This window comes from Microtus ochrogaster, chromosome 5 (assembly GCF_000317375.1).
Source record: "Microtus ochrogaster isolate Prairie Vole_2 chromosome 5, MicOch1.0, whole genome shotgun sequence".
Lineage (NCBI taxonomy): Eukaryota > Metazoa > Chordata > Mammalia > Rodentia > Cricetidae > Microtus > Microtus ochrogaster.
The window spans coordinates 82,467,210-82,484,218 of NC_022012.1; the positions used below are offsets into that span (position 1 = coordinate 82,467,210).

At 40.8% G+C, this 17,009-nt stretch overlaps 1 protein-coding gene across 1 annotated transcript in view; it reads left to right on the top strand.

Annotated features, from left to right (window-relative positions):
- Smarcc1 (SWI/SNF related, matrix associated, actin dependent regulator of chromatin subfamily c member 1) overlaps positions 1 to 17,009 on the top strand; it is a 106,200-nt gene that overhangs the window by 72,714 nt on the left and 16,477 nt on the right. The window contains exons 24-25 of the mRNA XM_005348198.2: positions 865 to 1,019; positions 8,172 to 8,306. Coding sequence (XP_005348255.1) covers positions 865 to 1,019; positions 8,172 to 8,306 — 290 coding nt within the window. The remainder of the gene's footprint in view (positions 1 to 864; positions 1,020 to 8,171; positions 8,307 to 17,009) is intronic.

A 17,009-nucleotide genomic window follows, 5' to 3' on the forward strand; every position in this document is an offset into this window, starting at 1 on the left:
CTGTAGACCAGGCTGGTCTCGAACTCACAGAGATCCGCCTGCCTCTGCCTCCCAAGTGCTGGGATTAAAGGCGTGCGCCACCACCGCCCAGCTTACTTTTAAGTTTCTGAGGCTGGATCTTACTAAGTTTCCCAAGCTAGCCTTAAATTTTCCCTATGATCTAGGCAGTCTCTGTACTTGCTCTCTTTTAGTCCCAGTCTCTAGAGGAGATGTTGTTACAGGTTTCCAGAGCACTAAATAAAGGTTTGCTACCACATTCCTGGCCATTGGGTTTTATTCAACAGTTAGATACCAGTACTTATTTTGGAAGCTGCTCTTCCATGTTTGTTTTCAATAGACATTAAGCAATTTGTTCACCAGCTTTTAAATTCCCTAGTTCTTTGGTCTCTCTGTGTCTGTGTCCTATTTCTCCCCTTTTTCTTTTGGGGGTGTCGCTTTGTCTATCTGCCCGATTCCTGCCACTGTATTCTGTCTGTTGTTGTTTCAGCCCTCGTGTCTGTCTCTCCCTTGAGGAGGACTGTTCTTGGTGTCTGATTTCATCCAGACTCAGGCTGGTCCTCCCATCATTCTGCCGCTTAATGAAATGTGTGCATCTTAAGCTATGCTCCCTTGAACTTACCTTTATGTCCAAGGAAATGTACACAGAGCTGAGAAAGATGACACAAAGACAGAGTGTACCCCTCTAAAACATCCCTGACAGGTGTGCGCTTACTTGCAGGGGCAATCGACTGAAACTCTTAAATAGAAAAGGGCATTGAAACCTCTTTGTAGCTTCAGTCCTAGTTGATCGTGGCAAAAGTGGTTAAGATGGGTTATTGAGACCTGAGTACACTTGTAATAAAGCTTTTTAAAAAATATTTTCAGAAGAAAAGGAGAATGACGAGACCAAGGAACTCACTGATCCGTGTAAAGAAAGAGAAAGCGATACTGGGAAGAAGAAAGTGGAACACGAGATTTCTGAGGGAAATGTGGCCACAGCCGCAGCAGCTGCTCTCGCCTCAGCTGCTACCAAAGCCAAGGTTTGCCCCAGTAGCCCCTTCCCGTGCTCTCTTAAGCCATGAATGGTCGTATTGTTTTTAGTTAATTGGGAACATTTAGTATAGAGAACCTCTCTCCCGGCAGGAGATGACTGTTTGCTTGAATGGCATTTCTAGGTTAAGAAATCCCCAGGCTGGAGGAGGGTGTTGAGTAGATCCGGTCCTAAGGGGTGACAGTTTTTCTTCCATTCATTGTTGCCTTTAGCTTTGTGAAGGCAGCCAATTGAAGGCATAGTTTGAATTCCCCTTAGGGCTCACCTTTATCTTTTCATTTTTCAACTCGTCTTAGACCATTGTTGCAGTAATTTTTACCAAATTGAAATATTTATGATTTTAAGACAGTAATCTGCTTCTTTGTTTTTAATACTTCATCATGATATTACAGACTGAAAAGAAAGAACCTAAAATAGCTTTTTCTACTTGAATTTGCCAGCTTTTCTGGGGGTGGATTTTTCTATTTATAACATGGTCTCGGCTGCACTGCATGTTTAAGAAGACTGGGAAATGTTATTTTCCCACGCTTCGTGTTAATTTAGCATTTTAAAGCATTTTGAAGATGAATATACGAAATAAAAAAAAATCATCCATTTCTTCCTGAGTGGTTTTCTTCCATTATAATTTACCAGATCTCAAAGACCAGCAGTGTCTAGAATTTTCCTCTTCATCTATCTTGAGTATTTCTTCCCATGTCGATACAGATGTTCTTTCCTAGCCCTTCTCACCACTCTGCTGTTGTGAACCACTCTGTGTGAGCTGTAAGGTGTGACCGGGGTGAATACAAATCCTCTGAAGGACGTTGTCTTCATCACAGGCCATGGGAGTACTCAGACACCTTAGGCACATTCCTGGTTTTTACTACAATAGCCCTAAATCCTGCATATATATTCCTGCTCATGTTTTTCAAAGATACTTTATAAGCTATATGCTTTTTCTCACCCATCTTACTCCAGCCTACTTCTAACTTCCAGAGCTGGGATTAAAGGTAGACATCACCATGCCTGGCTTTCTTAGGAGTCTGGGGCATGTTCTTACATAATACTAATGTAGGTACCAGTTTGTTGCTTTCCTTTTCTCTAGTTGGGAACAGTTTTCTTTTTTCACTTTTTTCACTTCGTCCAGTCGGATTATTTGGACATCATCTCCTATCTGAACTGTTGGGAATTCTGATTGTATTGTTTTGAGACAGGGTGTGACGATAGCCTTGATGACCTGGCCCCTCTGAACGCGGAGGTTAAAGGTCCGCTCTACCACACCCAGATGTATTTGAATTCTTATTATACACTGTCTTTGGGGGTTACCTCATCGGTATAAATTAGGAAAACCACAAAAGTGCCCTACCTTTCTCAGTCTTTAAACCTGTAGCTTTGCTCTTTGATTCCTTGGTCTTAGGTTTTCCCTGACTTTTCTTGTGCTGCGTGTAATAGCCCTGTCTCCACTATCCAGTTAATCTGGCATGCAACCAAAATGGTCTGTTTATTTGGTGTGGGTTTAGTTTGGTTTGATTTGATTTTGGTTTTTCGAGATAGGGTTTTTCTGTGGATTTTTGGTTTTTCGATACATGGTTTCTCTGGGTAGTTTTGGTACTGGTCCTCGTAGCTCTGTAGCCCAGGTTGGCCTCAAACTCACAAAGACCCGCCTGTCTCTGTCTCCCAAGTGCTGGGATTCTACCCTGCATTTTTTTAAAATCGTGTGTGTGTGCTGCATTTGTGTTGGGTGTCCCATTGAGATCAGAGGCATTGAATTTGGGCGCTCTGGAAGAGCAGGACACATTCTTAACTGCTGAGTGTTCTCTCAACAATGTTTTTTTCCATTTCTTTTATATGTATGGCTTTTTTGCCTGCATGTGTATCTGGATCGTGTGTTTGCATGCAGCACTACAACAGGTTATCTGGTCCCCTGGATCTGGACTTGAGATAGTGGTGAGTCACTGTGTGGGTGCTGGCAAGTCAGGGTCCTCTGCAAGAGCAGCCAGTCATCTGTGTCTCTGTCTCTGTTTCTCTGTCTCTGTCTGTCTGTCTGTCTGTCTGTCTGTCTGTCTGTCTCTCTCTCTCTCTCTCTCTCTCAAGTACTTATATTGAAATAAGTGGGAGAAATAAGCCTTCAACTCTGAATTTTTCATAAATGATTTCACCCATGTAAGCAGCAACAGCTCTGTTATGGGAAAATTAAAAATGCTGCAGGATCCCCGGCAGCAGTAGCAGGCAGCAGAAATGCTTTAGGTCACCAAGCGGTGGTAGCCTGAGAGCAGCCAGTCCCAGGCAGAGATGGCCGCCCATCCCTGAGCAGTGGTTGGTCCCAGGCAGGGAGACACGTGGTGGGTGGGCAAAAGACAGACATGGATAGGCACGCCATGCAGAGTGAGCAGAGTGAGGTTGGATATTTATTCAGGGGGTTATGGAGGGGGAAGGGAGAAGAAGAGAGACAAACAAGGGGGGTGTTGGAGGGAGTGAGCATGCCTTGTCTCTTAAAGAGACAGCAGAGTCATTACAAACTCCAGAAATTTGATGTTACTGCTCGCCAGGAGCTTCCCATACGTCCCTTATGTTTAATATACTCTCCAGCTTATCTCTTGGTTCTAGTTTTTATTTTTAATTTTATATTTATTTGTTGTTATGGGGGGTGTGCGCAAGTACTTGTGTGTATTGTGCAGTCACAGTGTATGCTTTTGAGGATCAGAGGATGACTTTAGGATTTTGGATTTACGAATTGGTTCTCTCCTTTCATCATATAGGTCCTAGATATCAAAGTCAGGCCATTAAGATTTGTTCCACACTTTATTAATCAGTGAGCCATGTCAAAGGCCCTCTTTTCTTCACATAAATGTAATCTCATAATAACAATTTTTAAAAGTTAAATTCTTATGAAAATGTTGATTAATGAAGAATTACTGCTTGTTTTTTGTTGCTTTTTTTTTTAAATCCATAATCTTGGGTCCTACTATGTAGGATGTAGGCCAGGCTGGCTTTCATGTCAAGACCTTCCTGCCCCACCTACTGATTGTTCAGATTATAGGCATATACCACTATGTCTGTCTTGAAGAAATATTTTCTTCAGTAGCCTCCCTATCTGTCCCTCAACTAAAATTTTAAATGCTTTAGTAGGTGATTCAGAATTGTTATATGATTGGGACTTTTATTTAGTTTTAAACCTCTTTCCTTATATATCCTTTGGAATTATTTTGGTTTTCGTGGTTCTAAAGAGCAGAACCTAGCATTTCTACCCGTTTTCCTCCTGGAGCATGGTCTCTGTCTCTTCCATCCTATGCTTTAGGATATTTTATATAATAAGAAAATAAAATTCTAGACTATTTATTCTGTTCTACACCAGGGACTAGGGCTATTAGTTTCCTTTTCTTTATACAAACTATATCATACATCCCCAGGCCTGCTGTTTGGTACAGGTGAGAATGCTGTAAACAGCTGTGTTGGTCACTCAATCTGTATTTGCTCATCATAACCATTTTTCCAAAAACTAGGAATCTGGTCCACTGTTTAGTCCTGTACTGTCCCTCCACAATACAGGTTTTCTGTGTGTAGTTTTCACTGTCCTAGAACTCATTGGGCAGACCTCAAACTCAGGAATCCACCTGTCTCTGCCTCCTGAGTTTTGTGATTATCGAGGCTTCCAGTGTTTGTGATTAAAGCAAATTTCCCTCTAATGTGACAAATGTGCAAATTGTTCATGCTATATACATTGCACGTGTGAGTTGAGTGCCTTATAGTTATATTTGATACAACTCACAGCACATAATCATTTTTGTGTTACATGGTAATCAGGGGCAAGGGACTCACTTAAATTACTGTAATTAACAAAGCCTCACTAAGCCTTCCAAGTTTTTCTTACCCTGGCTTTGTTTTTCTGTGTCTATAAACAGCCTTGTTATTCAGTGTTTGTCACCCCGTGCATGGAGAGCTAATTAGAGTTTCGGGATCTAGCTCTTACCCAGACGAGGTGGGTAACTTCTGCCTTTTCACCAGCCTCGCCATGTTGTATCCTTTCAGGAACGTCCATGTCCGCATCCACTGTCAAGCTGTGATGGTCACGTCGGCACTAGGACAGTGGGAGCATGAGCATGCGTATCCACACATGGCTATGTCCTCTGGGTTTCCTTCCATCTGGGTGTTGAGATTAGAAGAGGGGGTTGAAAATTATCTTTGGAATAAAGTAGAAATCTCAAACCCAGGATATATTCTTTTTTTTTCTTCGAGAATAATATATTCGTTTCACTCAAAGTCTTTTATATTTGCCTCAGATTTCTTCAGTATTGACCATACAGACCAAAATGGCAAGCATGGATTTGATTTGAGTTCATGAAAACTGAGCCGCAGAAAAATGTTTTCTTACCCCTTGTGTAAATATCCATCATAACTGTCCCATATGTCTGTCACAATTGATTGACGAGTTCTTAAACTTTATGGATTGAGTCTTGGATGTCATCATATCTCTGTTTAACACTACTGTACATTGGTGACCCAAGAAAAAGTTTGCCCTTTAGACTGTTTTATCTGCAGTTAGCCCTGTCCACTTTCATCCTTGTGTGAGTCAAGAGAAATTACTTCTACCTATTGGAATCCCTGCCTCAAACCTCTGACAGTGAAGTAGCTACTTGGTTTTCCTTACTTATCTCTTCGGTGGTTTTCCCGCATTCCATATATCTTCTGTGGCGTGTCTCCAGTCTGCTCACATCAGGCTTTATTAAGTCAATTTTTGAGTAGTTGCGTGCTTCCTCTAATACCTCTATGGATCCCCGTGGTTGGTCTGTTACTATGTCTGTCGTAGATACACATAATAAGAGTCAGCACTGTCCTTGATGTGATCTTTCTAGATCTCTGCATCTGCTAGAGCATGTCCTTCACCTTCGTTGGCTTGTACAGGAAGGAAAACTTTTCATCTTTTGACTTCAGAAACATGTAATGAATACTCTCCGTTGACTAGCTGCTGTAATGACTCTAAATTTAATTTCATTATATATCAAGAGTTTTGAGTATATACAATAGCCTGGTTTAGTTGTTTGGTTTTGGAGATAGGGTTTCTCTGTGTTTCTCTGACCCTCCTGGAACTCCATCTGTAGAGCAGGCTGTCCCCAAACCCAGAGATCCACCTGCCTCTGTCTCTCAAGTGCTGGGATTAAAAGCATATACCACCTCTGCCTGACAAGAATGGGGGGGGGGTAGGTAAATTATAATATAATTACAACACGTCTCCCTTTCCTTCTCCCCAGACCCTCTGAGATGCCCCTCCTTGCTCTTCCAAATCCATCTGTAATGAGATTTGGTGTCCTCTTCTGACAGAACATGGTATAAATAATAAATATTAAAAAAAAAAAAACAAAGCAAGTATACAGACTAGCAAGCCGACATTTACATGTAGATGTAATTTTTTTAAATAAAAAATCTTGGTGTACATGGTTGTGCTTGTCCCAGCACTCAAGAAGCAAAGGCAAGAGGATCTCTGAGTTCAAGGCCAGCCTGGTCTACAGAGTGAGGTTTTTTGTTTTTTTTTTTTTTAAGGTTTTTATTTATTATGTATACAGTGTTCTGTCTGCATATATGCCTACTCGCCAGAGAGAGCACCAGATCTCATTACAGAAGTTTGTGAGCCACCATGTGGTTGCTGGGAATTGAACTCAGGACCTCAGGAAGAGCAGTCAGTGCTTTTAACCTCTGAGCTATCTCTCCAGCCCCTACAGAGTGAGTTCTTATAAAGCCAGGGATACTTTGAGAAACCCTGTTTCAAAAAAGCAAATAAAATAATCTTTTTTTTTTTTTTTTGGTTTTTTGACACATGGTTTCTCTGTGGTTGTGGAGCCTGTCCTGGAACTAGCTCTTCTAGACCAGGCTGGTCTTGAACTCACAGAGATCCGCCTGCCTCTGCCTCCCGAGTGCTGGGATTAAAGGCGTGCACCACCACCGCCCGGCAAATAAAATAATCTTTAAAACATAATAAAGCTATGATATAGGATCATTTGTCATCATTCCTCCCAGAAGCCTGTCTTAATTGACTCCTGTATTTTAACTCCTAGGTTCTGTAGTTAATGAAGAGGTAAAAAAGATAGCCTTTTGTAGTACATACTCTTGTACAAATAAGATAAATACAAAATTTAGCAGATAATGATAAAGAAATTGCAAAATGTATTTTTGGTTATTGCAGATAATCTGAGCCTGGCTAAGTATGTGTAATGTGGCACATTCTTTGTGCTGTTTACTGACGTACTCTCTCGGCTGTGGAGTCATTTAGCCATCTTCCAAAATGACTTTCGTTCTGCTCTTGTATTTGTATGTGTAGCTCTGGACGCTGTTCTGGTCTTCCCTGCTCCACAGTCTGCTTACCATGGGAAAGCTTTGCAGTAGGGTTTGTGGTGCTAGAGACAAACTGCTTTTCCCTGGACAAATCACAGCACAGAAAAGACGGTGACTACAGATGTGAGGGACTCATCTTCGTTCTTTTCAGCTCCTCAAGGGTCTCACTTCAGATAAATAGGTGTGGTTGATAGGTGAGTTTAGCCAGAGTCTTTGTGCGGGCTGTTGACGGTGCACACCTTCAATCCCAGCAGTTGGGAGTTGGAGGCGTGGACGGGTTGATTCTCTGGGTTCTAAGCCAGCTTTGTCTTCATAGTGAGTTACAGGACAGCCAGAACTACATACTGAGACACCGAGGAAAAAATTTTTGAGAAGTCTTTATTCAAATAGACAGCCTGCCCTATATAGCTATCTTCCTTGTTGTAGACTCTGTAATAAGAAGAACGTGCCCTGGGAGAATTTCCTTTAGTACTTTATAACAAATTACGATATCTTGGGTATGAGACCATATGACAGTTTGTGGGAGTTGATTCTCTCCTTGTGTTCTGGAGGTTTATCTCAATTTTTCAGGTAAAAACAATTGCCTTTACCCACTGATCCGTTCTGATAGCCCTATTAAAATACATCAGGGTCGGAGGTGGGGGGCATTGTTTTTCTCTATTTCTATTAGAACCAGAAGTTTTCTGTGATAGAACCAAGGAGAGTTTTTACTTTATTTTAAAATAAATGTTTGAAAAAAACAAAGTAGAGTCCTAAAGCTTATTCACCTAAATCTCAAATTCAGCATTTTCATACATTTTCATTACCTGATAATTAGAGTTGTCTTTGCCCTTAGCACCTGGCTGCTGTTGAAGAGAGAAAAATCAAGTCCCTGGTGGCGCTCCTGGTTGAGACACAGATGAAGAAACTAGAGATCAAACTTCGACATTTTGAAGAGCTGGAGACTATTATGGACAGAGAGAAAGAGGCTGTAAGTAAGGGGAATTTGTGTGGTGGTGTTTTGAAAATTAACCCTGGCTGCCTTAAGAGATAGCAGTTTGGTGATAAAATGGTGCCTGTTCCAATGGTCTCTCTAGATTTTCTGTCATTCCCTGTATATGATGGACCAGGGATTATAAATAAATGGGTTTCTGTCTGCTTTGTAAATCTTAGCTCTTTGTCGGTCTTCTCTATTTACATACTTGATATAAAATATCCCTTCTAAAAAGGGATTTTTTTTGTTTGTTTTTAAAAGGGATATTTCAAGTTGAATCTTAGAATAGTGTAAAACTCTAAATCCATTAAGTGAGTCAAGATTTTTTTGATTTTCCTGCCTCTAACACAAATAATAGAAAATAGAAGTTTATCTCCTTTTGACTTAAGGGCTCAATTCTCTATAATCAAATCTAATATTTGATCTTTTATCTCTATCTCACCTCCTGACTGATAGCCAAACTAGGCTCAGGTCAAGTCTCAGACAGATTTTGCCAAAGCTGCTATGTTTTGCTGTTTGTTGGGGCTAGAACTTGACCCCCTTGTTTAGATACATTTTAACCAGCTTCCTTCACTGATGAAGCTGCTTGCTTATTTGCTTTCTTTCCCTCTCTGCCCTTCCTCCCCCCCCTTACCTAGGTGACATCTTGCACTGAGGTCACAACTCCTTATATCCCACTTAGCCTCAGGCTTTTCTTTAAGCTCCATTACATTTCCTTTTCTCTTCAAACTGTACACTTTTGTATTTTTCCTTGATCAGCTTGCTCCTTTTCATTATAGGTCTGCATAAGACAGTCAATACTAGGTATCTTAAAATCACCTCTCAACACCATTAATCCAAACTCTTCAGTTTATCCTCATCTGGATTTTGTTTGACAAGAACAGAAGAAAGCAGGCACATTCTTCACCAAAATATCACAAGGATGCCCTCCAGGTCACTTACTAAGATTCTTCCCTTTGGAAACTTGATTAAGTTCAGACAGCCCTCAGCACTGTCTTTTGTGATCCAGCTCATAGGGACTGCTTTTCTAATCCAAAATTCACATTCACCAACCATCAGGATGGTCAAGCCTGACATAGTTTTTAGTACCCACTTCTTTTAGTCAGTGTGTCATTGCTGTGAGGAAACACCATGACCACAGGAACTTAAGAAAGCATTTTATTGGGGCTGCTTTACAGTTTCAGAGGTTAGTTCATTCTCATCAGGGGAGGATGGGGGCAAGCAGGGAAACATTGGTCCTGGAGAGGCTGACATTTTCATATCTGGATTCTCGGGCAACAGGAAGAGCGAGCCACTGGACCTGTCTTGGGTTTTGAAACCTCAGAGCTCACCCCAGTGACACACTTCCTCCAACAATGCCACACCTCCTAATCCATCCCAGTTAGTTCTACTCCCTGATGAGTACACATTCAAACATAGGAGTCCATTCTTACTCAAGCCACAGTTTGTAGTCCAACCTTATTATCAGGGATGGGTGGGTGGGTAGGTAGGTAGGTAGGTAGGTAGGTAGGTAGGTAGGTAGGTAGGTAGGTAGGTAGGTAGGTAGGTGTGCTTCAGTAGGGATATGGTGCACATGTTAGGAAATGAGATCACCATAATGAAAATTTTCTCTACAACTGAATCCTGATTTTTTTTTTTTTTTTACAACCAAGAAAATAGCATCCTGTCTTTTTGCAAGTGAAACCATGATTGTTACTGTAACAGTAATTTTTGCAGGCTGTGAAAAGGTTAGGTGAGAAAATTATGGCATGTGTTTGGCACACTGTCTAGTATGTGATTAGTGTTTGGTAAATACACATATGCCTTTATACAAATGACTATTCTTCAACTCCACATGAAAATTTGTATTTATAAGCTGTTAATCTTGTGAACTCGTTAGGTCAGCCACTGTGCTAGTGTACGGCAGCAGGTCTATATCCCTGTGTCAGATCCCAAATAACCATGTAGAGACTTAATGTTATGAAAGCTCAGAGGGTAGCTTAGGCTTTTCGCTAACTAGTTCTTCATAACTTAAATTAACCAATATCTTTTAATTTTCGTTCTTTTGAGTGGCTTGATTCCCTTTATTCTGTACTCGGTCCTGCTTCCTTTCTGCCTGGCTAGTGACTCCTCACACCTCTGCCTGAAGTGCAGTCTTACTTTTGGCTGTTTAGCTTTTTATTAAACCAGTCACAGTGACATATCTTCACACAGTGTAAAGGAATATTCCACAACTATGTACAATATATAGATATTCTAGTTTAATATTCTAAAAAGTATTTGACAAAACTAGAAGCATAAACAATACCAATCACTTTGTCCTTACTGAAGACTCCAGCAGTGCTGTTCTGTCAGTTTCTTATCCCTTCCTCCAGACAGAGTGGAGCCTGGGCAGGCAAGTTAGTAGCCTCTCATGTGGGCCAAATACAGAGCAAGGTGTCAAGCATGTTTTGTCTTTATCATCTACTGTTTTGTAACTTAGGGACAAGCAGGCCATTATCACCTTTCATCTTTGAGTCTCTGAGATGTACAGACTTCTGTCCTATTTCTCGCGTGAAATAAGTGAAGCTGATAGTGTGGAAAATGAGTAGGTCAGCCAGTTGAGAATGCTTAGTTCTCTCTTGCACCTACCAAACCTTTGGTTCATTTTAGGGAACGTTCCTACTCTGTTTTTCCAGACATAGTTGCTATAAGACTCTTTCTCTTTTGAGACTGTGCTTCTCTGTGTGACAGCCTTGGCTTACCTGGAACTCACTTTGTAGACCAGACTGGCCTTGAACTCAAAAAGAACCACCTGCCTTTGCCTCCTGTATGCTGGTATTAAATAAAGACATGAGCTACCATCACCTGGCTTTTTTTCTTTTTAAGAGGGTTGATTTTATTTATTTAAGTAGCAATAGATCTTTTTAAAATTTTTTTACTTTCAGAATTAGATATAAATGTGATGTTGCTTGTTTTTCTTCTAAAAACTTAAGAGTAGATGTTCTCTTGTCTTAAATATTGCTTGAATGAGATAGAAATGTTTTATACACTTAATACATAGCTATTATCCCATTGCTGTCATAGAGTGGTAGTAAGAAGGAAGGCAGTGGGGGTAGTTAAACAATTTATCAGGGAGGTAGCATAACAAGAGCTATAATCCCAGTCATGTTAGGATTCTTTCCTGATACACATGGGAGCTCACAACCATCTGCAGCTCTAGTTCTGGGGTTCATCGCCATCTTCTGGCTTCTGGGCCCTACATGCACACAGTGCAGACATGCAGGCAGGGAAAACATCCGTTCACATGGGGGAAAGTACTTACTTTTAGTTTCTTGAGACAGGGTTTCTCTGTGTGTTATGCATAATGTGAAAAGTTAGATAATAAATACTTTAAAAGGAGTCTTTGTGACCAAAAATATAAATTCCTCCTATCTCAGCCTCCCAGTTTCTGGGATTCCAGGCAAAGATCGCCACTCCAGGCTTCATAGAACCAATTTAAGTAGATAAGACTCAAATGGTGGAATAAGAGAGCTTCCACAATTTTTTTTTCCCTTTGGCTGCCATACATTCATTGTGGCACATGCCTCCACATACACACAAAGGATTAGGAGGTGAGGTGGCAGCATTATAGTTTTCATAGTAGAGACAGGGCTTTCTCACTGTCACCATTATCTATTTCAAAACATTTCATGCCCTGGAAAGATGTACCCATGCTGGCAGGAGCCCTTCCACTGGCTTTAGTGTCTCCTTAAACCCTGCATGGAATCTGTCAGCTGTAATCTACTTTCTGTTTTTTTAGGTATACTTTCTCTTGACAGTTCATATATGTCAAGTAATTAAAATATGTGACCTTTTCTGTCTGGCTTCTTTTGTTTAGCTTGTTTTCAAGGTCACCCATGCTGTGTAGCATGTGTCATAGAATTCATATAACACTGAAAATAGTTTTATTCCTAAAGATAGTCATTAATTTGGTGTTTTCCAGAACGTTTTCAATGTGTATTAATTATATGCACTTTTGATGATAAATATTTTCTGTTGCAAGTTGATTTTCTTACCATTCTGTGATTCAGACGTAACTACAGATCAAGAATAATGTTTTGGGCTGGAGAGATGGCTCAGTGGTTAAGAGAACTGACTGCTCTTCCAGAGGTCCTGAGTTCAATTCCCAGCAACCACATGGTGGCTCACAACCATCTGTAATGAGATCTGGTGCCCTCTTCTGTCATGCAAGCATGCATGGAAGGAATGTTGTATACATAAAGAATAATGTTTTACTGAATAGCTCTGTAGCAGCTGTCAAAGCATGGCTCAGTGGTTGAATACATATAAAATGTGCCTTCATACTGCTCGGTCGGTAGGGAACGCCTCCTTCCCATCCTCCTTGCTTGTCATGAAGGTTACTAGTTTGTTGTTTGGATACCAAAACTGGTCTTAAGTCTTTAATTTTTTTTGTTAGTGTAAAAATAGTGAATTGAGGGGCTAGAGAGATGGCTCAGCAGTTCAGAGCATTGCCTGCTCTTCCAAAGGTCCTGAGTTCAATTCCCAGCAAGCCTTCTCCATATCGTCCTCTTCTCCAATAGCTGTCCCTCGCTTTCATTGCTCCCTACTTCTGCTTCACACATTTACACTGAGCTTTCCATGTAGCAGAAATCGTGATAGTTTTCCCTTTTAATTAAGCCTAGCTTATTGTCCTGGGAATCATTAAACGTTCTTTTTTGATTTCACCTCCACCACCCCCACGGCGGGATTTTACTGAATAGCCTTGGCTATCCTGGAACTCCCTCTATAGACCAGGCTGGCCTCAAACTCACAGAGATCTGCCTGCATTTGCCTCCTGATAGCTGAGGCTAAAGGCATGCACCACCACTACCTGGCTGTGTGAAACTGAATTATGTGTACTCCACATTTTCTTTGAACTACCTACCTGTTGGTGGGCATGTAGGTTGATTCCATGCCTTGACTGCTGTGAATAGTGTTGTGATGGACATGGAGACCTAGGTGTCGTTCCCCCACTCGCGCTCCACCCCCCATCCTACTATAAGCCTGTTTTTGTTGTTTTAAGGAACTATGAGCTGGGCAGTGGTGGCGCACGCCTTTAATCCCTGTACTCAGGAGGCAGACGGATCTCTGTGAATTTGAGGTCAGCCTGGTCTACAAGAGCTAGTTCCGGGACAGCCAGGGCTGTTACACAGAGTAACCCTGTCTCCAAAAAACAAAAAACAAAAAAAAAAAAAAAGGAACTGCGTACTGATTTCTATACAGGCTTCACTAGTTTTCGTTTCTAACAAGTTTGTTTGCTTTTTTGTTTTATTAATTTACTTTTTTTTTTTTTTTTTGAGGCAGTGTTTCTCTATTTAGTCCTGGCTGTGCAAGAACTCTGTCTGTAGACGCAGAGATTCACCTGACTTTGTCTCCTGAGTTCTGGAATTAAAGGCTGCATCATCACTGTTCAGACTTCCTGTTTTCCTCTTTTTGAGGCAGGGCACACTCTGTAGCCCAGGCTGGCCTCAAGGTCATGTTTGTCCATCTGCCTCAGCTTCTTGAATGCTGCACCTAGATTCATGAGCTGCTGCACTTGGCCATATCTGTATCTTATATCTTTTTACAATTTATAGGTTTCTAGCTTTTGGGGGGTGGGGGTTTTGAGGCAAGGTTTCTCTGTGTAGCCTTGTCTCTCCTTAAACTCAATCTATAGATCAGGTTGGCCTTGATCTGCCTTGTCTCTCATGTGCTGGAATTAATGATGTGCACCATCATGCCCAGCTAAGTTTCTAACCCTAACATTAAGGTGGCCATTTTGTTTTGTTTTGTTTTAAGCAATGTGAAAGTGAGATATTGATTGATTCTTCTATGTTTGGGTGTCTCATTTTCCCAGAAGTACTTGAGAGGTTGTCTTTTCTCCATTGTATCTTGACACCCTTTATCAAAAATTAGGTGCCTGTGTGGATTTATGCAGCCTTTAGACTTGATTTGATATGGCAGGGATAGTTGATTTACAGGATGGGGCCAGGATATAGGAGATCTGCTTCTGCCCCAGAGCACCCTGGGGCATCTAGGAGCCCAGACCCATCTGGGGCCAATGGGGACTGGCAATTTGCGCCTGTACTCTCAACCTCTGGAGACTTGTTCATCCTCCATTAAAGCTTTGAGTTTTAACTGAGTTTTCTTTGCAGGTGTGCCTATGTGTATTTAATCACTTGCCTTTTTTAATTTTCATAATTACTTCCTTTTAATTAATTTCTATGTTTTTAAATGACAGACACATTTTAGCAAGTCAGCCATGGAGGGCGGGGCACCAGGGATTACTGTGAGTTTGGGACTAATCTGATCAACAAGGGATACCCAGTCATAATCCTTATTTAACCCTCACACTCATCCTCTTCCTTCCTCTTTAAAAAAAAAAGAATAAATGAAAGACTGACAGTTTTAGAGATAACTGGTATAATTTAGGGTAGCTAATTGTAGATAGGAAAACTGAGTAAAATTTCCCTTCGTTTGTTGGTTTCTTTGTTTTGGAAATAGTGGCTTTTGATGCAGGGCCACAAACTGTCTTCAAACTGATAATCCTTCTGCCTAAATCTCTCAAGGACTAGGATTCCTTCTTATTTGATTTTCTTCCCATTTCTATAATATAAAAGGTTTTTGACTGTTTTTTTTTTTTTTTTACAAAGATGACCTGTGTTCAAAGCCAGCCTGGTCTACAGCCAGATCAGCTAGGACTACACAGAGAAACTGTGTCTTGGGGGGAAAAAATCATGTAAGATCTTGATGAATTTAGGTCATCTAAAAATGCTAATTGGCTCCCGGCAGTGGTGGCACACACCATTAATCACAGCACTTGGGAGGAAGAGGCAGCTGGATCTTTGAGTTCGAGACCAGCCTGGTCTACAATAGTTTGTTCCAGGACAGACTCCAAAGCTACAGATAAACCCTATCTTGAATTCCCCCCCTCCCCCCAAAAAAGCTGCTTGGCATTTAAAAAAGAAGCCAGGCAATGGTGGTACACACCTTTAATCCCAGCACTCAGGATGCAGAGGCAAGCTGATCTCTGAGTTTGAGGACAGCCGGGCTTACATAGGGAAACCCTGTCTCAAAAACTAGAAAAGAAAAGAAAAAGAACGAAAACACTTGAGTGGTTAATATAAAGATGAAAAATGTCCCTTTGTAGGGACACACAGCACAGTCACCATTGCAGTTCAGGGTATTTACAAAGGAGATCTAGACCTACCTTCTTTAGTTTTTAAATAGGTTCAGGACTACAGCCAAGCTGTCTAAAACAGTGACTCCAAAACACAAGCAAATACCATTTCTGGTGTGTAATCTCAGGAAATTGCAGAATTCTAAATTCCCCAGAAAGAATAGCAAGACTGTAGTCAGTGTCTAGGTCTCTTATTGTTTGGTCTAATACATGTCACTACTTAGTGTTCTTCCAGACTTGAACTCTTTGAACATTCTCTCAATGTTTTTATTTTGGGTCCTTTCTTGTCATGTTAAGAAGTCCAGCCAGGCCAGAGCCTTTCATTCCAGGCTGCTAAACTTGACGTGTAGCTCTGTTTCCTTCTGCTGCTGTCTGCGTGCCATAGCTCTCCATTCATCTCCTTTCCTGGCTGCTGTGACCTTTCTCCTTCTCTCGCACAGTGGATAATCTTTGCAAGTTTTTATAATTTAATTGTCATGCTTATTCCACCTAGTTTTTGCTATTTATAGCCTATATTATTTATTCATGGAATTGGCTCCTTTCAAAAGCCAAACTGTCCTATTTCCTTAACCCATTGAATGGCTCAATAGTGATACTCAACAGAAGTAAAATTTGAGCCATGCATGTTATTAAGATTTTGTACGAGCCATGTTACAAAAGTTTAAAGCAACTGAAATTATAATAATTTAATATGATAGTACTTATTCTACTTATTATCAAAATGTATTTGTTTGTTTGTTTGTTTATTGTGTCGGTGTCACCTCCCGCAGAGACTTACTACCTGCCAAGAAGGACCTTGAACTCTTGATCCTCAAATCTCCAACTTTTGAGTGCTGGGATTGAAAACTTGCCAGCTTTTTCTTAATTATTTATTGATTTCTTTTTGTGGCACTTGGACTTTAACCTAGTGCCTCACATACGTGCTCTGCTACTGAACTCTATGCCGTTTTCCAGTCCTATTCAGAATATTGAAATGTTCGTATTTTTCAAGCTTCCTTTTAAAAAATTATATTTAGGGATTGGAGAGATGGTTTGTCGGTTAAACGCTCTTCCAGATACCTGAATTCAATCCCCACCACCCACATGGCAACTCCAGGATCTGACAGCCTCGCACAGACATACATGCAGGCAAAACACCAATGCACATAAAATAAAAAATAAATAATTAAAAAAATTGTGTTTAGTCAGTGAAAGTATATACTTTGTGACCCAGTGTAATTTTAGCTATTTCAAAGCTAAAATTTGCCTTGCTGTACCATTCCACATATGAGGATAAAATGTGTATGTAGCTAAGGTCATGTCACCTGCTAGCCATTTTATAGTCTAAGACAGTAACTGGTGGATCGCATCCAAAATACAGCACCTAGGGAAATTGAACAGTCTTTAAACGTTGCTGAGAAGAACAGGTAGAGAGAATATTTTTCTTACCTAGGGAAATACCGATTATGGAATATATTTTTAATACAGTTACGGCATGGTGGCACATGCCTTTAATCCCGGAATTTGGGGGCAGAAGCAGGCGGATCTCTGTGTTGTATGGC